This window comes from Mesoplodon densirostris, chromosome 13, assembly GCF_025265405.1.
Source record: "Mesoplodon densirostris isolate mMesDen1 chromosome 13, mMesDen1 primary haplotype, whole genome shotgun sequence".
In the NCBI taxonomy this organism is placed as follows: domain Eukaryota; kingdom Metazoa; phylum Chordata; class Mammalia; order Artiodactyla; family Ziphiidae; genus Mesoplodon; species Mesoplodon densirostris.
In genome coordinates, this window is record NC_082673.1 from 89,836,270 (window position 1) to 89,862,439 (window position 26,170).

Sequence of the window (26,170 nt, forward strand, 5' to 3'; positions counted from 1 at the left end):
CATCCAGGTACGTTAAGGCACAAGATACATTTCATACCATGAGTATCTCTCATAGTAACTGACAGTCTTTGGGCAAAGGACTTCATTAGCATCTCAAAGCATGACAGACCTCAGCACAGTGGCCTGATGCTATCTGCCTCCCAAGAAATGAGAAACAAATGAGGCAAGCTACAGGGAAACAATCAGAAGACTGTAAAAGAGTTTCACATAAAAGAGATACAATTAGTAAACAGGCACACAGAACAAATATCCAAACTTGCAACTTACCCAGAAAATACAAATTAAAACAATAAGGCAACATTTTCTACATACTGAATTAGCAGCAGTGCTGCCAGAGGTATAATTAGAACAATCCTTTCAGAAGGCAATTTCCAATATGTTTCAACAGCAATAAAAGTGTTCAAAATGGCTGACCCAGTAATCCCTCTCCTGACAAAATCTCTCTCCTGCTCAAAAGGCCAAAGCGCTGAAGAGGCTTACCATAGCATTCCCAGTAACAAGTGAAAATAAACCAAAAAAAGAAAGAACGCAAACGAGAGTATTTAGTATTAATGCATTCAACAGGATGTGAGTACTGAAGTGTGCCACTAACCAGCCACAGTGGCTTTAACTAGCCACTAATAGGGTTTCTTTTCAAAGTGATGAATGTTTTAAATTGACTGTGGTTAACAGGTGCACATATCTGTGAATACACTAAAAAACTGAAGGGCACGTTTTTAAGTGTGGTCTGCCAACTAAATCTCAATAAAGTTACTTTTAAAAAAGGAAAAGCATTTATTATTAATGCATTCAGCCATATGTGGATGCCAGTACAAGCCACTAGGTGACAGGGACAGGAAAAAAGGCAAGTCAGACAGATACCTTCAGAGAGCTTGCAGCCTGAGTGGGGAGCCTGTCAATTAATTGAGCACTCGATGGGTAAGCACATACGACAGTGGGAATGTTCCAAAGGAACACAAGGTAGTCTTGAGGGACCAAGAAAGGCTTTGTAGAAAACAACAGAAGTGGTTATCTACACTGAGATGTGAAGGATGAACAAATGTTAGCCAAAAGAAGGAAGGAAAGTGGAAAGGAAGAAGGGATGAGGGAGAGGAAGAGAATGAGAAATCCAGGTGGACACACCACACTTTCTTTATCCATCCATCAGTGAATGGACATTGATGGATGCCGCTTTTACTTTTTGGCTATTGTGCGTGATGCCAGTAGGAACACTCATGTACAAGTTTTTATGTGGGTGTATGTCTTCAAACCTCTTGAGTATATACCTAGGAGTGGAACTGCAGGATTGTATTGCACTACTGTTGATCATCCACTTTCCTTCCCAAAATCCCAGACAACAGAATCACACAAATCACTGTATCTAACATTCCCCAAATAAACCAAACCCTCTTAATTCCACCAGAACTGGAGAAAGTCCTCCTTCCTGAAACTATTCCTTCTGCTCAGTCTGGTCTGGCAAACACCAATTTGTTCTTCAAGGTCAAGGTCACCTCCTTCATGGAACATTACCCAAACCATTCTTCCACCTCTGAAAAGAACTGTCAATTCCCCCATGATGCTCCCATATCCATCATTTACTATGGACTCCTCTGTAGGCTTAACCGTGGCATCCTCCCCACACCCTATTCTTTTCATGTAAACAGTTGGTCCCAGCAGCCCCACGAGTACATGCCTCAGGATGGCCTGTACTCTGGATCCACTGGCAAAGAAGATCTTTAAAGGAGTTTTACTAGCTGAACTTGTGGGCATTTTTGGAACATATTTTTTGTTTAAAAAGATGAACGCAAGCCAAGATTTCAGGCAAACAATGAGCAAGAAATTCCCCTTCATCTTGAAAGTTTATTACAAATCCACTGAACACTCTGGAATGTACGGAATCAGAGAGCAAGATCAAGAAAAGTGGCTGAACAGCAAAAATTAGGAATCTGACCATCAATCAAGGTTTGCCCTCTTTCATAGTATCAGGCAAGATTAAAATTCCAAAGTTGGCATGGATGGATTTTAGAATATTTAAGGTTAAATGTAAATTCTAATTAAGTCAGAGGTTTTATTCTTTGGACTAACTGTGAAGAAATTGAAGGAAGGTTTATTTATTATGTTATAAACGCAGTTTTGTTTACTACTCAAAATAAAGTGGTTCTCCTTTAAAAAAAAATCTCCCCTATAATTCTGAATAGATAAATCTTTCAAAATAGATAAAATAATAAAACACCTATTTTTAATATACATTTCTTTTCCATTATAGTTTATTACAAGGTATTGAGTATATAGTGCCCTGCGCTATACAGTGGGACATTGTTGTCTATCTAATTTATTCCCCTCTCCTTTCCCCCTTTTGGTAACTGCAGGTTAGTTTTCTATTGTCTATGAGTCTGTTTCTGTTTTGTAAATAAGTTCATTAATATTTATTACATTTTTAACTCACACATTTAAAATCCCATTATCTAAAAATATATTAACTAGAAATACTGCTTTTATCCATTGTCACTTTACCTGAAACAATATTCAAACTCTACATCAATGTCTCTGGTACTACCAGAGCCACTTTGGAATAAAAGTCGTCATAAAAAAAAAACAAAAAACATTTGGCCCCAGAACCCATCTTGTGAGTTCCCCGCGCAGTGGCACACACCGGGGCGGGGGGTGGGGGGGGACCGAGGAGGAGGGGCAGGCAAGAACCCCCAGACTGTGCCGCCTCCACCTGCAAACACCCAGACAGGTTCCCGTACAAGGAGAAGGCTACTCCTCTCTTCCGTATTTCATTTCAGTGCAGTGATATTTAGAAATGTTAATTATCAACCCTGTGAATGGTACCATGAGCTCTCCAGGAGAAAGGTCACCCAATCAATTAAAATACTATCATTAAAATAATAACAAACTACCACACAATCTGTTAATATCCTAGTTGTACAAATGAGAAAATGAAGGCCCAGGAAGAATTTAATTACTAATCTGAGGTTATGGTAATTAGAGGTTGGGGTGAGTGGAGGGAACCCTTGGTCCTCCTGACTTCAGTCCTCTTCTCAGAAGACTCCAATTAACCAAATACCATTACACACAGGCCCTTAGGAGGCAGCGGTTTGTTCAACAGGGTCAAATATCCCAAGTTTCTCTCCTTCTAGACCCAGTGTCTTTGGATCACTAATTAATATGACCTTAAATAACCACCAAGTTCCTTCTCTCCTGGGGCTTCTGCAGGGAAGACAGGCCGACTAAACAGGCACCGGCTCTGTCGGTGCAACGTGAGAAGTGCATGAGGGGAGGGGAGAGACCGAACAGCAGGAGGACGACGGGTCCCCTGGGACTTGTGAAAGGCAGCCTAGACAAGTGCAGACCCAAGGGAGATGGCTGACAAGGTGCAGGCAAGGGGTGAGAGCAAAGGCCCGCTGCGGGAAGATGTGTATTTGCGAGAAAGAAGTCCAGGACGAGGCAGGTGAGGCAGGGGGAGGTGGAAGCAGCTCAGGGAAGGGATGTGCTCCCCTCCCTGGGAGCAGCTGCATCAGCCCCTGGGTGGGTGATTAGAGACCCAGCTCCCCACCACACAGCGCGGCCATCCCAGTGCCAGAGGCCGCGCTGAGGCCTCACCCCCGAGGCTCTGGTCGGCATCCTCTCCAGACAGTGCCCTCCACAGGAGATAGGGACCTCGCCCCGAGAACCTGTACGACCTCTCGGTGACGGGGAAGAAGGCCGGCCTGTGGGATGAGGCAGGACGGCTCCAGGGTCACCCAGCCCGGAGCTCCCAGGGGCCGCCCAGGCCCCTGCAGATTCTGCACCGAGGCCCAACTTCCCTCTGCCCAACCAGACCTGCCTCCTTCTCTTCCCCTCAGTGGGTGTCAATCCCAAGAGCACTTCTAATAAACGCGCCGCACATGCATCACATCCAAGAGTGCTTCCCAGGGGACCCACAGCACATGCTAACCCGGCGGGAGGGACAGGCAGACAGGGCGCTGGGACAGAGGCAGAGGAGGGCTGATTTCCAAGGGCCTGTGTGGCACCCAGGCAGCAGGAGAACACCTGGGGCTTGGGGTGGGGCCTGGGCTGGAGATAAACGGATTGTGACTGAAACCCAAAAAACACGTGACACCCAGGAACTATGTGAGAAGAGAAGGTGACGGAGGCGAGGACCTAGAAGAAAGCTGCCTTGACGTGTGGGCAAAGATATGCACGATGCTTCAGAAAGGCAAGACAGACACTGCCCGTGAGGGGAGCAGGGACCAAAAGGGGCACAAAGGTGTTTGGGGTTCTGGTCTTGTGTCCGATCTGAGTGCCGGGTACCATGTGATCACTTCGTGAAAACTCACTGAGCAGTGTTCTTGTGAATCGTGCACTTCTGCATATAAATGTTACACTTTGACACTTACATTTTATAAAACGTAGGGAAAGGTAAGGGGAGCCCATGCCGGAGGCTGAGAGCAGCGAGAAGGCCCAGTAGTGTGTGTTGAGAGGGGCCCAGGGAGGTGAAGGCATGGAGGACATCACCCCCCCGATCCTGGGCCGGTGTTGACGGGGGCCAGCACCAAGAGTGCACTCATTCATCTTTACTGGGAGAAAACTAGAGTTTGAATCCACTCACCTTGATCTGACAAGAAATCCAGCATGGTCTGTAGCAGGAAGGACAAGTGCCTGACAGAGAGAGCAGGGTTCCCCATCCTCCGGGATGCGTAGACCAACTCGTGAAGCAGACGCATCTGGACGGCAGCCCAGCCTCGGTGCGTGCCTGCGACAGAAGACACAGAGCATCAGAGCAGGGCTTCAGGGGCGCACTGGCAGCAGGGCCAACACATGAGCCCTCTGGAGCCATGTCTAACGTGTGAAGCTCGTGATTTCAAGATAATGCCTCAACCACCACGCTCAAAGGGCAACCAAAGCACTTCCCCTGTGTTTATCCTGGAGAAGAACAATCACATGATACGCTTATTCACATATTTTGGGGGGTGGGGGTTATGTTTTTAAAAAATGCTTTATATTATATGGGTTGGTCAAAAAGTTCATTCGGGTTTTTCCACAAGATGTTAGAGAAAACCCAGACGAACTTTTTGGCCAACCCAATACTTTCTCTCTTCTGCAAAGACACAATTTTTAAAATAACCCACTTGAAATACTTATAATAAGGTTAGGACAAAAGATCATGTTTTCAATGGCATGTATTTGAATTACAGCATACTTTTATTTTCAAGAAAATACTGATATTTGATGAGCCTTCATTATCAACAACAAAGGCCATAAAATTAAAAAGCACAGCATTTCTCTAAAGTATAAGAACAGAAAAGCAGAAAGCGAAATTAGAAAAAAGGTTACCAACAAAACTGGGGCTGCTTCCTCCAAAATAACTTAGCGTGTTTGAAATTAGAGGTGGAAGAAATCGGTTGCACAGCCATCGAAAAGTATTTTTTTAAGATCACAGGATTTTAGAGTTGTTTATTCCAAGTCCCTTTTGGCAACAGTTACTGCTTTTAAATATTTTCCACCTTAAAATTCTTCATGAAGATGTGGAAACAGGGCTCAAAAACAGTTACCATCCAGTGCTGTGTGCCCAGGGGCTCTGGGGGGGTGGTAGAAAGGTTGGGGGAAAGGATTTAAGACTCTGACCGAAGGATTCCTCCTCTCATAGGCCTACGGACCGTCTCTCCCACTGCCTACCCTACAAGGCTGGCAAGTCCCTTCTGTGAATTTCCACTGAATCCTGCACAAATCTTGTCCCATAGGCGTCATCTGGCACATACAGTGAGGCACCTGTAAGCCAGTGTCTTTGTTTCTTCCATCAGCCCTTAATTTCCTTGGGAGCCAGGATGGTGTCTTATTCACCCAAATATCTTTACTGCCTAGTAAGATGCCTAATACACAGCTGGTCCTTTACAGGCTCGTGGGTCAAGTTGCAAGCCTGATGAAAGAAAAAGTCCCTATTTTTCAGACATGCCTACTTAAGCATACAGGGTAAAATGACATGATTTCTGGGATTTGCTGTAAAATATTTCAACAAAGAACAAATAAAAGAAAAAGAAAGGTCTGAATAAAGCCAGATATGGCAAAATCTTATTAATTACTTATTCTGGGTGATGGGCTATTGTACTATTCTCTCTGATTTGTGTATATTTAAATTATCTCATAGTAATTTTTTTTTTTTTTTTTTTTTTTTTTGCGGTACTCAGGCCTCTCACTGTTGTGGCCTCTCCTGTTGCGGAGCACAGGCTCTGGACGCGCAGACTCAGTGGCCATGGCTCACAGGCCCAGCCACTCTGCGCCATGTGGGATCTTCCCGGACCGGGGCACGAACCCGTGTCCCCTGCATCAGCAGGCGGACTCTCAACCACTGCGCCACCAGGGAAGCCCTCTCATAGTAATTTTTAAACTGTTAACTGAATAACAATTACTAATAATTATGAACTGAAATTCTTAGAGCCGACCAAACCTACCCACACACAAAAACCTTGATAGCCTACCAGTTTTATCTTACAGAAATCTTTTCATACAATGACAGGAGAGGAGGGAAGGACATGTCCCTGCAGTATTTCCACGTTGTCAAAAGACCAAAGGCCAAAACAAATAAGAGATTCTGAAAAGGATGATAAGGCTGAAATCAACGTCATGACTAACCTAGCCCAGAATTCTAAATGACCTGACCTAACTAATCTCCACCCCACCATGCCAAGAATGGGGCACATATCACTCTGCAGATTTTTTTTTAATAGATAAGGATCCAGTTCCTACCACAGGCAATTACAGTAAGGCTGCGTATAAATTTTCTTAACACCAAATAGTGTACAAATCATAATTTCTATGCGATTCAAACTGCTCCTCCTATAAAATCTGAATCTTTTTATTCTTAAGACAGATTTGCAGTATATGAGCCAGTGATAAAATTTTCAACACTCTTGTATTCAAAAAATTCAGCAATGTGAGAGTTTATTACCTCAACTACTGCCTTTTAGCAAACTTATGTGCCTTACCACTCTCTTTCATAAGAGTTCCTGGGGAAAATTTAATCTCTCATTCAGGAAAAGGCTAAGCAAAAGGTATGATCAAAAAATCTTCATAGGGCCTCCCTGGTGGCGCAGTGGTTAAGAGTCCGCCTGCCGATGCAGGGGATACGGGTTCATGCCCCGGTCTGGGAGGATCCCATATGCCGCGGAGCGGCTGGGCCCGTGAGCCATGGCCGCTGGGCCTGCGCATCCGGAGCCTGTGCTCCGCAACGGGAGAGGCCACAACAGTGAGAGGCCCACATACCGCAAAAAGAAAAAAAAAAAAAAAAAAACTTCATATATAGGAACACAAGTAAGATTAAAGTGATAATCAGCAGCCCGTTAAGCTGGCAAATACACACACAGTATATACTTCTGTGTTCCTACCTCGACTTTCCATAACCAGCTAGGGAAAATGTTCATTTCCAGAAACAGACAGAAATACATTTCAGGTCCTGAGAATACAGACAATTTCCCTTTTATTCACAGGTACAGGGATTTAGTAGAATTCCATTTAAGTCTCTGAGAAATGTTTATAAAGTAGTCCAGAGCAACAGTGGAGATGAGGTTTAAAGTAACTTTTATTTCTTATTAAAATTACAGCCAGCTGGCACTTATCACTTTTACCTTATTTGATCTCTTACCTTACCTCCCCACCTCTTTCACAAAATAATGGTGAATGTCCCCTCCCGAAACAGAAGGCTAAGTAAAAAGTATCAAATCACATGGAGGTGTGCTTATTTGTTTCATTTTTCAAAAGAAACATGTTTCATCCATGTGATTTTAAAAATTAAGATCAAGAAACAAACTCTATTCAATAAATGGCAATGAGCACATGTCATGCAGCTGCTCATCAGGTTTGGGCACATGTTACACGTATTTACAGGCATGCCTGCTGGTGCCAGCAAGGGGACACAGGGAGAGGCAGGGTCTCTGCTCTCATGGGGCACACAGCCAGGTGGGGGGGGATGCTAAATCATTGCCCAGTTTTTTTAATGTACTTACACATTATGGGAAATGCTGTTTAGAAAGAGCAGGAGTACGTGAAAGAGAGAAATAAAAGGACTGCATTTAGGTGGAGAGACGACGGGGGACCTCTTGAAGAGCTGACACTCAGCAGAGACCTGAAGGATGCCTGGGGTGCAGCGGCGAATGGCAGGGAAGAGCATTCCTGAGGAAGCAAGAGCCGGGAGGAGAGGCGGCAGTGGACACCTGGATGGCGTGCACAACTGGCCCAGCACGGAGAGAAAAGGCTAAGGCCAGCCCAGTGTAACTGCATAAAGCCCAGGAGGCTTGCATTTACTCTGGAGCCAGCCTGCAGTCATGTTTGAGGGATACAAAAGGGGTCACTGGAAAGCACCTGCGATCTCTACAGAAGTCTCTCAGAAGCAGGCTCACAAGGAACCCGGTCCCACGCACATGGAAACTCAATCCCCCTTCCCAGCTCTCCACAGAGCAACAGTGTGACCGCTTGAAAAACCCCTTCCCAGACACTAACTCGCCCCACAAAATTTGTCCCGAAGACGGCCTAACGGAGCCTGTACACTCAACTGTCCCCTCCACAGGCCTGGAGGTCTCATCTCGTCTCTCACACCAGCAACTCTCAGCCTTTCAGATGTAAACCCCGAAAGCTTCTAGGGCTTGTCCAGCTATTTTGCCCTTAACTTCAACCACTGGTACCAGGGCCAAGGCAGGGGGCCGCCCCACCAGCACGCACTCCTTCCCAATGGGGCCGGGCCTGAAGCACTAGCCCTCAGGGCACTTTATTCCAGCCTCCACGTGGCCTCAGAGGGACGGATGGAATTAGACCTCACCTGACAGTACCTGCTGAGCGCTGTCCTAGCACATGCTAGGGACTGACTCACTCAGTGCTTATAACAACCTTCCCGCGACACTGTAAAAGTACCTCCCTGTACAGGTGAGGCACAGAGGACTGGACGGGGGCCGTGCAGCCCGGCGGGAATGGTGTCACCCTGTCACGAGCTGTTCGACCTGAGGAACAGCACTAACCTCCTCCAGCCTCTACTCCCTCACATGCGGTACAGGGCCCACTGCACCCACTCACCAAGCCGTGAGGAATGATGGCACACACGTGAAACCGTTCTCCCTGGGCCACAAGCAGCATAAGGCAAGTGCAAGCGCAAGGCGTGCTGGAAGAAAGACCATGTGAAGCAGACGGGGCGCTCCATCACCTGACCCTCCAGCCCTGGGCCAGGGACACAGCTGGGCCTGAGCAGCAGGCTCTGGGTTCCGGGCCTCGCCCACGCCCAGGGCAGCGCCCTTGTGCAGGCTACACTCTCAGGCACTGACCCTACCGGGCAAGGAAGTTGCTCTATATTTGTCACTTAAAATACTGGGAAATATAAGGACAACTTTTTAAAGAAATAAAGACATCTCTGACTTCAAAATGTACTGTAAAGCTACAAAAATCAAGACAGTGTGGTAATGGAAAAACAAACAAACAACACAGAATGGACACCACCAAGAATAAATCCTAACATAAACTATGGATTCTGGGTGATGATGTGTCAGTGCAGATTCATGCATTGTAACAAATGTGCCACCCTGGCAGGGATGTTGATGAGGAGGAGGCTGGGGGTGGACGGGGGACGGGGTATGTGGGAAATATCTAAGCTCAATTTTGCTGTGAACCTAAAACTGCTCTCATGAAGTCTACTTAAAAAATAATAATAGGGCTTCCCTGGTGGCGCAGTGGTTGAGAGTCCGCCTGCCGATGCAGGGGACACGGGTTCGTGCCCCGGTCTGGGAAGATCCCACATGCCGCGGAGCGGCTGGGCCCGTGAGCCATGGCCGCTGAGGCTGCACGTCCGGAGCCTGTGCTCCGCAACGGGAGAGGCCACAACAGTGAGAGGCCCGCGTACCGCAAAAAAAAAATAAATAAATAATAATAATAAGATCACACAGGGGAAAGTGTGGTGGTAGGAGGGACGTGATAAAATCCATTATCACAAGATTTACATTTAGAAGAAGAAGCCCGGTCCGAGCTCCTAGGTAAATGGGTGTACTGGTGAAGCCACTTCCCGTGACTCGCGCGTGGACACACGTAGACACCCTGCCGCGTCAGTGCCACCGCACGACACCTGTTGTTCATCTTCCGCCATTAAGCGCTGAGTGGAGACGAGAAGGGAAGCCGCCAGCTGCGTCAGAAGAGCCTTTCAGCTGCCAGCACCTCCCCGCTTAGAGCAAACCCCAGGCATGCAGCACACCTCGGAGAGTGCTGTCCGGTTTGCACTCTCCGCCCTCTCCTCTGAGAAGCGGAAGGCTGCTCACAACTAGACCGCGGAGCAGCTACAGAGCCCGGGAATTCAGAAAGGGCCTCCCCGGAACGCGGCCGCTTAAACCGTGGAGACGAGCGAAGCAAACCAGTGAGGATCTGGGAGCCGAGCTCCCCTGCAAGCCCCGTGGTCTCTTCACTGCTTTCCTCACTTGGCTGTGTCCTGGGAGAGCTCCTGTGCAACACCAGATGCAAGGGCGACAGCAAACGTGACCTGCATCCCGAACCCCTCAGCCTGGCTCGGCCTGACCTTGGCGCCCCAGATCCAGCACCTCCCGGATCACGCATCACACCTGTCCTCTCTTTCCCTAACTGTCCTCTGCCCTCCAGGGTCACCTGGCCCTACAGCCTCCCTCTCAGGATCGCCTTCCTGACTCCATTAGCAATGAGAGCTCCCAGCAGAAACGCCACCAAGTGGAGCCCACCCTCCCCTCTGGATCCCAATTTCCTGTCTGTAAAGAGAGGGAAGGAGCTAGATCAGTCTTCTCAGAATCATGTGAGACTTTTCCAAACACATATGCTTGGGCCTCACTGCACACACCCTCCCCCCACCCCCCGCAAGAGGTACAGGCTGGCAGCCCAGGGCAAAGAGCTCACGCAGAAGGCCAGCCAAGGGATCCCATCTGCAGGGACGGGTCCCACCAGAAGGTTCTCATTGCTGGCTGTGAGTCCCTTTAGTCCTCAGGCTCCAAGATGACTTTCAGTTAAACACCACAGGGTCTCGTTGTTTCAGGACACTAAGGACAGTCCTGTGACCACAGCTGGGGCAAGGCTGTCCAGAGAGAGTAGAAGCAGCCCTTAGAGGCCAGTTAGAGGCCCACAAGAGATGCCAGGAAGAAATTTAAATGGTCTCTGGGAAGCACCTGACTGACACTGCCCTGAGGTTCTTGTCTGCAGAAGAGAGACACTGGGGCTGAAATCACAGGACCACCAGTATTAATTTATCCAGAACTCACAGTCCACCCAAAAGCGCCAGTCGTGAAACAAGTGCTCAGCAAACCTTACATTCCATCCCATCTCTTGGGGGAACACAGAGGAAAAAGGAAGTAGAGAAAGGAAGAGCAGATGACATGGCAGATGAAAAAAATTTGTCGTGATTTCTGTTTGGGTGAGATGGTGAAAGATCTGGAAGAAAGTGCCACTGAATGAATTCGGACGTGGCTGAGTGTCCATGCATTTACCCTCAACATGTGGCACGGTGTCCAGCACAAAGCAAGAACCAAGAAACGTTTGCTGATAGCAAGACCTCCTAGAGAGGGTCCCCAGTACTACCCTTGACCCCTTGCACTTAAAACCATCACCAACGGCTGGGACAGAGGCAGGGACAGAGTTCAGGTTCAAAATCACTCCATCAACAGTACGAGCCCCATCACCGAGGCCATCCAGCAGAGACAAACGTCAAGCCCCTTGTCTAACTTTTTAAAGAGATCAACAGCAAGGGAGACCAGGCAAGGTCATGTGAGCAGGCTCTATTATGTGAGATGGCTTTAGAAAGGGAACACTGCATAAACAGGAAAAGTATGCAGACTGCCCCGATCAGCACTGGGCCCGCCAATCTTCCCCCCGTGGCTTCAGAGAGGCAGGACATCTAAAGCGCAAAATCCAGGCTGCCTCGTTCCTATCAACACCTCCTGAGCACGTGTGCTCACATGCCAAGCCCCCAGCAGCAGGTCTCTGGCCTCCACAGGAGGCCGGGGCTAATGAAGGACTGTGTCCCGTCTCAGCTTCCCTCCACTCCTCAAAGGCCACCTGCCATGCTGCTCACTCAGTCTCCCTCTGCTCTGCCAAACCCCAGGTCCCGCCTTTTAAATGATTTTGGAAAACATTTTTTAAGTAATTTGGGCCTCCAGAAGTGATTTCAGATATCGCTGTGCTCTGAGCCAGGGCTCTGGCAAACTACAGTCCACACACCGAATCCGGCCCCACCCGTGCCATAAGTAAAGATCTGTCGGGGCCTCCCTGGTGGCGCAGTGGTTGAGAGTCCGCCTGCCGATGCAGGGGATACGGGTTCGTGCCCCGGTCTGGGAGGATCCCATATGCCGCGGAGCGGCTGGGCCCGTGAGCCATGGCCGCTGAGCCTGCGCATCCGGAGCCTGTGCTCCGCAACGGGAGAGGCCACAACAGTGAGAGGCCCGCTTATGGCAAAAAAAAAAAAAAAAAAAGATCTGTCGGCGGACATTTCATCCCTGGTTGGTCTCACACCTCAGCAGCAGAGCCAAGGAGCTGCAGCAGAGGCCGGAGGGCTCCCAGAGCCTGAAAAGTTTACTCCCTGGCCCCTGGACAGAAAAAGTTTGCCAACTCCTTGCTCTATGCTAATCAGAATTCACCCTGAGCATACGATTCTATCAAATGTTAAGTGATGCTTTGGGGAGAAGGTCAGAATGGGGGCAAGTCCAGACAGAGTAATTCATCAAGAACCACCTAGGCAACAGAGACAGAGGAGAGGAAGGCTCTGGAAGGACCCGAGAGCTCTCTGCAAATACCTGGAAGGTCGACACACGCGAGAACTGCTTGTTTGTATGTTGGAGGGCAGGAGCCGTCCTCTTCCCACTGCTTCACTCGCTCACCTCACACCTCCCATGGCACCAGGCAAGAGCGCGACAAATCATTACTGAGGAGGTGGACACAAAGGGAAAGCGGACACACCGTCCCCGGGAGGTAAAGCAAGCAGGAAGGGGATTCGTAGTTCTTTCAGGGAGAACTATCCCAGAGCAGAAGAGACTTATCATTCAGACCATGGGCCCCTCAGGCCGGCACACGTGACCACATAAAACACGTGCCAGAGGACTGGCTTTGCCCTGGTGGGACAGGAACGTAGACGGCCCCTCAGTTCTCTCCCTGGACGTGAGCTGGAGGAACGTGCTCTGCATGTCCTGCCTAGAACGGCCATCAACCATTTTCTTTCGCCTGCGAATCACCCTTTGCCTGACACTGGGCATCACACTGGTGTGCACTTGTTATTAGACTCGGAGCTTATGTTTAACACGTACTACCCTGCATTAACATTGCAGGATAAGGATTTATCACCAAATGCATACGTGTACTTGTACACATATACCCCAGGATTTATTCTAGATTGGTTGATTTTTGCTAATTGGCTAAATCACATGAGATAAGTAGGATTCATTAGGTATTAAGATGTTTCAAGGATGACACACGTCAGTGAGCTCAGGGGAGATTTCCAACGGCACACAGATTTAAGAATGCCAGCCCCCATGCGGAGCACCGCTACGTTCTGTCGTAATCTATCAAAAGTACCCAAGTGCAGGAGAGCTTGGTCACCTTTGCACGCCAGCACCAGTCATCGTGTCCGACAGGCAGACCAGGGCCCGTTAATTGGACGCACAATTAATTGGACTGAAGCAACTTTCAGCTCTAGTACCTCTGTTGAAGTCTTGCGGATCCAGCGACAGACTGTAGCCGGGCAGCGTCTCGAGGAGGAGTTTGTAGCAGGCCCTCCAGCCGGGCTCTGAGATGCTCGGGGCCACGCACTGCATGGCGGCCACGCGCTTGAAGAAGGCGGACTTGCGGTGGAAGCCGATCAACTCGTAGAGCTCAGAGAGGATGCTGTAGCGCTGGATCTTCTCCTCCTCGGAGAGCTGAAGCACATAGAGGAAAGGAAAACACATGGGAAGGAATCTTACAAGTGAAAAAGGGAACATAAAAAAGCTTTTGCATAAGACAGAGGCCCAATGAAACGTGAAGGAAAGGGAAGCTGAGTTAGTGCACCGGTAGGGCAGGATCCAGAGAAGCACTGACATGGAAGCTCCAAGGCCTTCTCCGAGCCCCACCTCTCCAAGCTCACCCTGTCCTTTTGCTAAGAAGGCCCATATTCTCTGGAACAAAGGTATTTGCTGGGGCTTCCCTGGTGGCGCAGTGGTTAAGAATCTGCCTGCCAATGCAGGGGACACGGGTTCGTGTCCCGGTCCGGGAAGATCCCGCATGCCACGGAGCAGCTGGGCCCGTGAGCCATGGCCACTGAGCCTGCGCGTCCGGAGCCTGTGCTCCTCAATGGGAGAGGCCACAACAGTGAGAGGCCCCCGTACCGCAAAAAAAAAAAAAAAAAAAAAAGGGGGATTTAATACTTAAATGAAACAAGGGGCAGGTGAAGTCACAAAAATGCATGCCATGAGGTAGGGGTAATTAACAGAGGCCGACTATAGATTCAGCTCTAAGATCCCTGGCAGCTGAAGCAAAAAGTAAAAGATGATGAGCTACAGGAGCCATAACGCCTGTGGGATAAACATCTGTGTCAGCTGCTGGCACGTCCCATGCGGAAAATCCAAAACATCCTTCTCACCATCGAGCGTCATTCTCAGACTCCCCATGTTAAGTGCAACAAGCACATGCCCGCAGCCCGTGCCCCAGCCTCTGCCTTGCCCTTCCCGCCAGCCCTCTCCCTCTCTCATCACTGTACTGGGCTGCAAACCCAGGCCTGAAGCTCCAGATTAAGGGTGGAGGCAGCCCCACACCTTGGCTTGGCGGGCAGCTCACCCAGCTGGGGCCCCCTGGATCTGCCCGTTTCTCTGCTGCATTGGCTTCCCACCAAGAGATTCCTTCCTATGCTGGTCCCCACAAAACTCCTCTCTCCTAAATGCAAGGACGTCAAGCCACATTCCAGACTCCTGTTCAACCAGCAAGTTTTCAGTTCCCTCTCTCTTTTTCCTTCTCCAATAAAGAATTTGACTTTCCTCCCTCCCCATCCAACCGTTTCTTTCTTTGTGAGAGCTCTGCATTCTCCACACACCATCCTGAAAGCCAGGCACCCTGCCGGCTAGGACCGAGATGTTTCCGTCTAACCTGGGCTGCATCCTTATACGTTCCCCCTTCTATCTCAGAAAGCCTTTCCTGAATCTCCCATCCCTCTGAGTTTAAATCGACAAAGTTCTGAGGCTACCATTATTATGTGCATATCTACCGGGCTTTTGCTAGGTTTCCTTAGCAACAAGCTTCATTAAGGAACTGCATCAGGAAGTTTAAAGAGGCTATTCTTACATCTGAGTGGAGTAGCCCGCAGGAAATGTAAATGGCTTTGAAGAGAAAATTAACCAGGGACAAAGAGGGCCGCAGGTTCTAACCAACAGTGTCATGAGCCAAAATGTTATCCAATGGCTCAGTCACTCCTGAACATCAGGTCTGCAGGAGGTGCCGGGTGCTCGGTTGAATATACATTGGCCCTAGAGCATGCTCCCACAGCTGGTAAAGTGCTGGGCTTTTCTCTAGTTTTCCAAACAATTCCTTACGACCTCTTTCTCTTATGGTCACTTACATTTCCTACTAATGAAGAAAATTAATTTCAGTCATCTGGGTTGTTTGCGGCGAAGCTACACGACGCAGTTCACAGAGCTCAGACTTTGGAGCCACGGTAAACTAGATCTGAAGACCAGTGGTAGCATTTACAAGGTAATCATGGGCACAAAGCAAACACCCCAGCCTCGATTTCCTTACCTCTAAAACTGGGTTCAATAAAACCAGTGAGCACAGTTGCCGTGATGATTATGGCCGCAACCTGTTTACCCCTAGGTAAGTGCCGACAACAAGCTGGCTGCTTAATTAGCAGCAAGTATTATCAGCGGGTTTTACTTTACCTGAGAACAGATGCTTTGCCGTTTGTCTTTGGTAACAGAACGTATTTTACTGAGATTAATACCACCAGAGCAGCACCGACTAGAAAATTCCCCAGCTCTGCAGGGCAAGGCATGTTCTTTTCCTCTACAGAGCTGATCACATTTTGTAGTCATTTGTTTTTACATTTATCTATTTAGCACCTGTGTCCCCCTCCGGGCATTTTGCTCAAGCAGCGCAGCACCCTGTCTGTTTGGCTGCATGCTGAATATTCTCGGGCTACAAGACAGTGGGCCCAGGGCCTAGCACCCGGCCTCCAGTACAGAAGGTAGAGAAGGGAAAACCCAAACAAGCATGCTTTAACTAGGCCCCTGCACCTGAAATTATGGTCTGACTTGGGACAAATTACAAAATCTTCTTTACCCTGAGGCTCCTCTTCTATCCACAGGAATAAATGCACTTAGCACACAGAGTTACAAAGGTTGAAGGAAATAACCAAATTCACAACCTAGTCAAGTGTCTGCTAGTGGTCCCACAAACACGAGCTGCCTTTATGGCTCTGACACATCACCGGTGGGGCTTCCTAAGTGCCAAGCAGTGTGGGAAGTGCTCCACATGTGTTATAATGCTATTTACTGATACAACGTACAACAAATCCAGGAAGAAGTGAAGATTATCATTCCCATTTTACAGATTCACAAACAGGCTAAGGGAGGTTACATTCCAGTCCAAGGTCACACGGAGAGGAAACGGCGGTTGAAACCTGAATCTGGGCTGCCAAGGTTCGCGTTCCTTCTCTCTCCTACCTGACCACATGCCTGTGAAATCTACGTGTTCGACAGACAAATCTGCAGACAGCCAGCTGTTAAAGGCAATGTGCGCAGCCGTTTGTCAGTGCTAATTACCATAAACTATTCTGGTAAACAACTAAAGGCAAGACAGGTGGATCCATGTTCCTTCTCACAAAGAGAAGTTCTGCCTTGAATGCTCCTGCAACGTGCACAAACCCTTCCCAATACCACTAGATCCAAATGTATTCCTTTTCATTTTTTACATTTGTACAAGGCAGAAGGCACCTGCAATAATTCCATCTTGATTCCTTTCAAAGTTTCCAGATTAGCCAAAATCAGTCCCAGAATAGACACAACTCATCAGTTCTACGATGGAACACACCTGACCAAGAACCAAAACCTTGTCCCGGTTCAGAAAAACTATAGATCCCTCTTTGTTACTGTCATTATAAAATCCACCAGTGTCTATTTGAATTATGGTTTTCTCGGAGTATATGCCCAGTAGTAGGACTGTTGGGTCATAATGTAATTCTATTTTTAGTTTTTTAAGGAACCTCCATACTGTTAGTTTTTTAAGGAACTTAGTTTTTTAAGGAATTCTTAGTTATTTAAGGAACCTCCATACTGTTCTCCATAGTGGCTGTATCAATTTACATTCCCACCAACAGTGCAAGAGGGTTCCCTTTTCTCCACACACTCTCCAGCATTTGTTGTTTGTAGATTTTCTGATTATGCCCATTCTAACCAGTGTGAGGGGATACCTTACTGTAGTTTTGATTTGCATTTCTCTAATGATTAGTGATGTCGAGCATCTTTTCATGTGCCTCTTGGCTATCTGTATGTCTTCTTTGGTGAAATGTCTATTTAGGTCTTCTGCCGATTTTTTGATTGGATTGTTTTTTCGATATTAAGCTCCATAAGCTGTTTGTATATTTTGGAGATTAATCCTTTGTCCGTTGTTTTATTTGCAAATATTTTCTCCCATTCTGAGGGTTGTCTTTTCGTCTTGTTTATGGTTTCCTTTGCTGTGCAAAAGCTTTTAAGTTTCATTAGGACCCATTTGTTTATTTTTGTTTTTATTTCCCTTTCTCTAGGAGGTGGGTCAAAAAGGATCTTGCTGTGATTTATGTCAGAGTGTTCTGTCTATGTTTTCCTCTAAGAGTTTCCTAGTGTCTGGCCTTCCATTTAGGTCTTTAATCCATTTTGAGTTTATTTTTGTGTATGGTGTTAGGGAGTGTTCTAATTTCATTCTTTCACATGTAGCTGTCCAGTTTTCCCGGCACCACTTACTGAAGAGAGAAGCAGCCGCATAGCACAGGGAGATCAGCTTGGTGCTTTGCGATGACCTAGAGGGGTGGGATAGGGAGGCTGGGAGGGAGGCTCAAGAGGGAGGGGATATGGGGATATATGTATGCATATGGCTGATTCACTTTGTTGTACAACAGAAACTGACACAGTATTGTGGAGCAATTACACTCCAATAAAGATCTATTAAAAATAATAAAATTTAAAAATTTTTTAATTTAAAAATTAAAATTAAAAAAAAGAAAAATCCCACCAGAACTCATTATTTTGCTCTCTGCTCAGCTGGCAACCAGACACGGAGATGAGTCAACTCCAGCAGAGCATCGAGCTGGGGAGAACACTAAAGGCCCACACCTGCTGCAGCAAGGCCGGCCACTTACCCTCCGCACGGCTCTGCTGACCCCTAGTGTTCTACGAAGACCAGGTCAACAGAGAAGGGGCTGTTCCCAACAGCTGCAAATTCCCACACATTAAATAAAAGCAACTGATCTTATAAAATAGGTTGTGTATATACCCACCTGTGAAAACAGCTTCGCCAAACGCCCAAATGTTCAACATTAATTTGCAAAGCCAACTCCGGTCCGTAAGGGCGAGCAAGTCTTAGGACACTAAGTCTTCCAAATCCCTCCCACACCCAACCCTCCACCAAACTGCCTGCAGTTCTTCAGCATGCTTTTAAATGCTTTTAAATTTAAAAGCATCCCCCCGCCCCCCAGATGTCCCTCCACGCCCTCTGGCTTGAGTATAAGAGCGGCCACTGGGTAACTGCAGGGCAACACTAGACAGGACTAGACACAGAGTATCTGAACTAAACTACTCCCGATCGCCATGAGTTTGTTATTCCATCATTTGACAGATGAAAATATCGAGAGACATGGAGGATTATGCTCAAGGCCACGCAGCTAACAAGTGGCAAAGCGGGGTCTGCACACAAGCCCGTGACTCTGTTCCTCACTCCAGCACGACGCCCCAGCTGGGATCCCCACACCCACGGGGTTCTCTCGTGCCTGCCCGACAGGTCCACGTTTCTTTACTTTCACTCACGACCTATAACAGGTCTGCCTTTTAAGCACCTTTTCCATCCACTGTCCCTCAGCAACAAAACCGCTCAGGCCACCAAACGACTTCCGGCTCCCCAAGCCCTCCGTGCTCGAGCCAGGTCACGCCTTCGCACCTGGTCCCTGCTCAGAGGCTCTTCAGCCCCTGTAGGTGGATTATTTCTGCTCTCTGCAGGGAAACCCCTCTGGGGAACCCTCCTCTCACCCTTAGCACAGTAGGTCCCCGGGCCGCATCCCGAGCTGTCCCACTAGGTCTGCATGTGCCCAGGGCTGCTCTTTGGACCAGCAGCCTAAGAGCCAGGGATTACGCCCTGGTCATCCCTGCAAACGTACTGCCCAGCTCAGAGCTCACACCCAGTAGGTCACCCGGAAATCGTGGTGAGTGATAGATCCAACCCAGATGTCCGTTCATTTGCCAGCACTGCTGACGGCTGGTTTCCTTCCACCCTTCGCTCCGTTTCCCATAAAACTGAAGCTTCCCCGTCAAGTGGTGGGTTTTCACTTTTCCTGCCCATCTTTACCAGAAATGTCCAGGGAAACCAAAACACCTTTTCTCAACCCTTTCCTGATGACGCATTCCCATCCGTGATACCGCCATGCTCAGCAGCTTTGAGTCCACGTAGTGTCGTTTCCCTTACACTAAATGGCTCCAAACATTGTGGGATTTTTTTTCTCTTTTTGGTTTATTTGTTTGTACTCGGTTTATTCGCTTGATTCTGTTTTTGTCTCTCCCTTCAGTGTTAGGCTGGCAGCTGCCACTTCTCACTCCCTTCAGCTGCCTCCCTCCCAGTGTCCCATCTAGGAAGTTAGCTGTGGGGAGGGTCCAGGGGGTGCAGTAACAACCTTCACAGAAGAGGGAACCAAGGCACAGAGAGGCTAATATACCCAAGGGGCTAAGCCAGATCCAGGCGCCAGCAGTGTGTATTCCGAGTCCCTGTGCTAAACTCTTATGCTAAAATATTTAACTTTCTATAGACTGTGGTTATAAACATAGGAGGTATCAAAATATGTATGAGCAGCATACACATCAACTCTAAGACCTTCATTAACTCCATTGCTTTACTTCTATTTTAAAAATTAAGAGCCTCTGGGCTTCCCTGGTGGCACAGTGGTTAAGAATCCATCTGCCAATGCAGGGGACACGGGTTCGAGCCCTGGTCCGGGAAGATCCCACATGCCGCAGAGCAATTAAGCCCGTGCGCCACAACTACTGAGCCCGCACACCTAGAGCTCATGCCTCACAACAAGAGAAGCCACCGCAATGAGGAGCCCGCGCAACACAATGAAGAGTAACCCCTGCTCGCCACAACTAGAGAAAGCCCGCGTGCAGCAATGAAGACCCAACGCAGCCAAAAATAAATTAATTAATTAATTTTAAAAAATTAAGAACCTCTGCAGTCAATATGGCAAAATGTTAATATGTTAAACCTAGATGATAGAGGCATGTGTGTCTTATTACTCATTCTCTCTTATATGTTCAAAATGCAAAATGATTGTAAAGTCTCTCTCCCCTCCCCTCCACCCACTACCCTCTCTCTCACCTGAGCCTCCCAGACCCACATATTTAACAGTCTTTTCATTATATCCACAACGGAATCCATCAGCGTTCCCCCCAAACTCCCTCTGCAGCTCTCCCTTCTCCGAGCACAGCATGACCATCATTTACCTAATTAATCAAGTCAGAAACCTGGGCGTTATCCTGTCTGCCCTCACAAACATCATTAATCCCTTCCTTTTCACCCCCTAAACATGTCTTTGATCTGTTGGCTTTTTTCCATTGACCGTCCCACCACCACTCGGGTGAAGCCGCCTACACTGCCCACCTGGACTCCTCAAGAGCCTCCCACCTGGCCTCCCTCGCCATGCTTACCCTACTCCAGACAAAGGGGATCCCATCATTCCCGTGCTTTTAAGACCTTTCTTTTAAAAACCACTGTTCTTAGAATAAACTCCAAGTTCTTCACCTGGTGAATGTCTATCTTTGCCACAAAACTGTCAGCTCAGTGAGAGAAGACTCTGCCTTCTCCACCTCTATGCCCCCTCCCAGCACAATGCCATGCTCAGTAAAGATCTGCTCGATTACAGTAACCGGCATTATAACCCTAGTCCTGGGTCCTTAACCAAAGTGCTTCACTTTTGAGTCTTGGTTGCCCTGGCCATAAAAATCCAAGGTAGATTAGAAAGATTGTAGACGTTTGGCTAGATTGATTTGGGGATTTTGCAGTAGCAATCTGCAACTAAATGTTCTAATGACTTTGTCTTATTAAAAACACATCCAGGGCTTCCCTCGTGGCGCAGTGGTTGAGAGTCCGCCTGCCGATGCAGGGGACACGGGTTTGTGCCCCGGTCCGGAAGATCCCACATGCCGCAAAGCGGCTGGGCCCGTGAGCCATGGCCACTGAGCCTGCGCGTCCGGAGCCTGTGCTCCCCAATGGGAGAGGCCACAGCAGTGAGAGGCCCGCGTACCACAAAAAAAAAAAAAAAAAAAAAAACCACATCCAGATTCAAGTAATATTTGTGGAATGCCTTAGGTGCAAAAGGAGCTGTACAAAGTACTTTCACACACTTCATGTTTTATAACATGAACAACCCAGATACGGTCACAAATGGAATAGCTTCACAAGTGACAAAAGTAAGGTGACAAGGCATAAAGCTTGTCCAAGGTTGCAAAGCTGGTGAGCGCAAAGTTGTTTCTCCAATCAAAAAAAAAAATTTGAAAGAACAGAATTCTGAATTTTGAGGGTAAAAGACCATAATACAAAGAGGTAAAACAACTCCCTTAATCAAAGTTTCAAGTTCTGACTCCAGAGTTTTAAGCGTGCCATACTGAATGCTAGCACAGCAAAATCAGATGGTCTTTTGGTGAATAAGCTCCAGGAAAACCACGTTAATTCTTCCACTCATAGGAGGACACACACCCACCTGTCGAAGGTTGATGTAGACTGCATTCTGGAGAAATTCCGAAGCTTCCATGCTCCGCTTTTGAATGGCAAGGACACGGACGGCCTTGACACACGCTTCGAGCTCAATCACCCCGGCATTCTTATACTGTAGGGTCAAAAGAGAAGACGAGAGGTGTTTGTGTCAGGTCGCGCAGGCAGTACCACAGGGACTCAGTGACACGGAGCAGCACGTCCCCACCCAAGGTGGGGAATTTGTGTTTGAGAAAGTCTATCCCTTAAGGGGGCAAAAGGGGTTGGTGGGATTGAGTGAACTTATAAATGCCCATATAGATATGTTTGCATTCACTCAAGTAATACAACCAACAGTAGCTGGATATTTTACAAAATTTCAAAATGTTATCAATGGGAACTTTGCTATTCACTTCCACTTAATCTCCTGCTCGAAAACATTCTGAGACTCTCTCACACCTGCAGCTTTGATGCAGTGGTTGTCAATTCATGTTACTTTGTTACAAAAGTTCTAGCTCCTTGTATCACTGTATCCAGCCTCTCTTAGCACGGTTGATGTCTTTCTGGTTATCTCTCTGAGTTACCTGTTCCTGCTTCTCAGATCCTGAGAGGAAGGACAAATGAAGATACATGAACAGGTACCGTGGACTCCACACAGCCACTCAGTAATGACCCCGGCGAGAACGTCTCCAATCTCATCTTCACCTCTCAAGGTTCTGCACAAGGTGACATCCAGCCAGGAGAGCTGCCCTTGCCCACTTGAAAGCTGTGTGGCTCAGACGGGAGGACAGGCCCAGAAGCTGGTTCTGGAGCCCAGGCCCCCCTGCTCTGTTGCCTTCCTCTTTCCCAAGGCCCCAACTCGAAGCCCTCCATGCTCCCTGTTCTTCTGCCCTTTTTATTTTTTTTTTCCTAATTATCCTGAGCTAGAGTGGTTTTCATCTGATGTATCTGAAAAGACTTCCTGCAGCTGGGGAAGAGGCTTCTGAGGTAAATCCATGTTTTCTGGTGCCTGAAGAGCGCCCGAGGCTGAGAGACCCCCCACCAACACTCATTGAGGCATTAAATGCGCTGTGGAGTCAGCCACCCCCCAGCAAGTGTTTGCTGAGCCTCATGAAAACCACTCATGAAAATACAGTCTGCCCTCTTATCAATTATTGCCCATGTTTCTTACTAAAATTATTTGTAAGGTGGAAAAAGAAATTACTGTGCCAGAAAGAGCAGGTCTCCACTATTTCCTCATTTCCAATATGTAACAGGCACAGAATTTGTGATATATTACATGTAATTTATCAAAGACAGCACAAAAAGAAACTATACTTACCTAACTACGAATACTGAAGTCAAAGTCTATCAATTTTATATACCATTTAATGACACAACAGAAAGAATCTAACAGGGACTTGATTTCATTGAAATATAATTATTTCCTTTCCTTCAAAACTCTTAAAATAACTTCTACTGAAGCAAAAATAGAAGTCAACTCGGTTTTTTTTCACATATTTTGGTTATAGTTAAATATTTTAAATATTACAATGAAATTTAAATTGCAATCATAAAAAACTTCATATATTAGTAGAAAGATATACAGAATCAATGGGAATTAGGAAAAGAACAGACATTTACTAAATGTCTACTACATACCTAGTCGTTTACAAGCATTCTCCTGGAACATAAGCTCTCTGATGCAGGGGCCCCCATTCTCACTGCTGAGTCCCTAGTAATCATCTACCAAGGCACCAGCATAGAACTATGCAATCAATATTTTAGAAATAAATGAGGGAATTATCTCATTCAAGTCTAAAACAAACCCTTAAAATAAATACCAAACTTATTTACAGATAAAGAAAATAGGGTCCCAAAAAGTAAACTTTCTTGCCCAAGGTCACAAAGCTAGTAATTGGTAAAGGCAGGATTTGAACTCAGGTCTGTCTGGCTCCAAAACTAAGGTGGAAATCCCATTCCATTAGGAAGGGTTCAGCACCACAGACAACCCTCCTATCTTTGTTCAGATCTAGCCTTATATAGCCTTAGCATCCCATACGTAGGGATTTTATAGCCAGTAATTTCTTAGGTCTTATTTACAAAGTGTCAGCAGATAAGCAGAAAAGCTCTCTAAGAAGGTATTTCTAAGAATAAAACCAAAGAGAAAACCCATAAGGAAAAGATTTACTATATTAAAAACATTTTTGACCACAACCAAAATGAAAAACCTCATAAACAAAAGGCAAGCAACATCAAGAAAAAGATCTGCAATATATGTCAATGACCGAAAAGAAGCTAATAACCATGATTTACAAAGAGCTATCACAAAGCAATAAGAAATGCTCCCTAATTTAAATGTATGCAAAGGACAAAAACGGATAATTCATTTTAAAAATGCAATTGGCTAATATGTGAACAATGTTCAATACCTCACTGGTCATCAAATGCAAACTAAAACAATGAAAAATGACTTTTGCTCATCATATTGGCAAATATTTTAAAAGGATAGTGTCTGTTTGTAGGAGAACAAACTGTTATAAAGCTTTTTGGAGGACGATACAGCAATGTATATGTAAACTCTAAAAAATATATGCACACTTTTTGACTCAAGTCCACTTCTGGTAATTGTTTCCTTTTAAAAAAAAAAATCAGGGCTTCCCTGGTGGCGCAGTGGTTGAGAGTCTGCCTGCTGATGCAGGGGACACGGGTTCGTGCCCCGGTCCGGGAAGATCCCACATGCTGCGGAGCGGCTAGGCCCGTGAGCCATGGCCACTGAGCCTGTGCGTCCGGAGCCTGTGCTCTGCAATGAGAGAGGCCACAACAGTGAGAGACCCACGTACCGCCAAAAAAAAAAAAAAAAAAATCAGCCCAGAAAGATTTATCCATCAGGGCATTTATCACAGCACTGTTTACAACGGTGGAAAGAAAAATCGAAGGAAAATAATATTCAGTAATAGAGAATTGGTTAAATGAGTAATTCTACATCTTTTCATTCCCTGTTGGAGAAGGAATTTGGAGAGTAACTTGAAAGTAACCTATGATAAATGTAAATGTCATATCCAGTGACTAAATTTCCAGAAATCTTAACTAAAGGAATACTCATACAAGAACAAAAGATTATATGTACAAGAATGTTCAAACATTTTTTTCTAAGAGTGAAAAAGTGAAGATTCAATAATGCAGAAAAACACATAATCTGCCAAATGAAAAATGTAGGTCTCCACACAGTAAATAAGTACAGAATGCTCACCATTTTATGATATAGATGATATACACTGACAAAAAGAACAGAAAATAGATATTAAAAATGTTATCTCCAGGCTTCCCTGGTGGTGCAGTGCTTGAGAATCTGCCCACCAATGCAGGGGACATGGGTTCGAGCCCTGGTCCGGGAAGATCCCACATGCCACTGAGCAACTAAACCCGTGCGCCACAACTACTGAGCCTACGCTCTAGAGCCTGCAAGCCACAACTACTGAACCCGTGTGCCATAACTACTGAAGCCCACGTGCCTGGAGCCCATGCTCCACAACAAGAGAAGCCACCGCAATGAGAAGCCCACGCACTGCAACGAAGAGTAGCCCCCGCTTGCCGCAACTAGAGAAAGCCTGCACACAGCAACGAAGACCCAACACAGCCAAAAATTAATTAATTTTTTTTTTTAATGTTATCTCTGAGGACTTCCCTGGCAGTCCAGTGGTTGAGACGCCATGCTTCCACTGCAGTGAGGGGACGCAGGTTCGATCCCTGGTCGGGGAATTAGGATCCCACATGCCATGCGGCGTGGCCAAAAAATAAAAAGTTTTTAAATAAAAAATTAAAAAAAAATTTTTTTAAACGTTATCCCTGAGTAGCAGGGCTATGATAGCCTCTTTTTCTCCTATTTTCAGACTTATTAAATTAAATACACATTATTTTTAATCTACAAAAACCATTTTTAGGCATATAGTATTATGCATTGGGGATACATGAATACTTACAGAAACAAATACTTAGGAGATACTGCAGCAGCATTACACAATGTAAAACAGGAACTTCTGATTAAAACAACACAGTTACATAAAGGATCTACAGAGTAAAATCACCTTGCTGTAATAGGAAATGGCCTCCTTATATTTGTCAATTATGTCTTCAGGGCTAAGGCAGTTCTTAGCCCGTCCAATCTCAGTGCTGGTATCTGGATTGATGCCATTAGTGGTGAGGGCACCTGCAAACCGAGAGAAAGAAAAGAAATAATATTTTGCTTTTTCCGTCTTGTTTCTTTGTTATTTTAAAAGAAGGGCACAGATAAGATAAAGCTTGA

General features: G+C 46.6%; 2 protein-coding genes across 4 annotated transcripts in view; one reads left to right on the plus strand and one right to left on the minus strand.

Annotated features, from left to right (window-relative positions):
- Positions 1 to 26,170, minus strand: part of TRAPPC9 (trafficking protein particle complex subunit 9) — a 515,472-nt gene that overhangs the window by 443,027 nt on the left and 46,275 nt on the right. For all 3 annotated transcript variants that reach the window (XM_060116028.1, XM_060116029.1, XM_060116027.1), the window contains 4 exons: positions 25,953 to 26,074; positions 21,896 to 22,021; positions 13,637 to 13,853; positions 4,574 to 4,717 (listed from right to left, as the gene is read on the minus strand). In XM_060116028.1, coding sequence (XP_059972011.1) covers positions 4,574 to 4,717; positions 13,637 to 13,853; positions 21,896 to 22,021; positions 25,953 to 26,074 — 609 coding nt within the window. The remainder of the gene's footprint in view (positions 1 to 4,573; positions 4,718 to 13,636; positions 13,854 to 21,895; positions 22,022 to 25,952; positions 26,075 to 26,170) is intronic.
- On the plus strand, positions 1,679 to 1,921 carry LOC132501050 (protein CEBPZOS-like). The gene has a single exon (XM_060116499.1). The coding sequence runs from the start codon at positions 1,679 to 1,681 to the stop codon at positions 1,919 to 1,921; it is 243 nt and encodes an 80-aa protein (XP_059972482.1).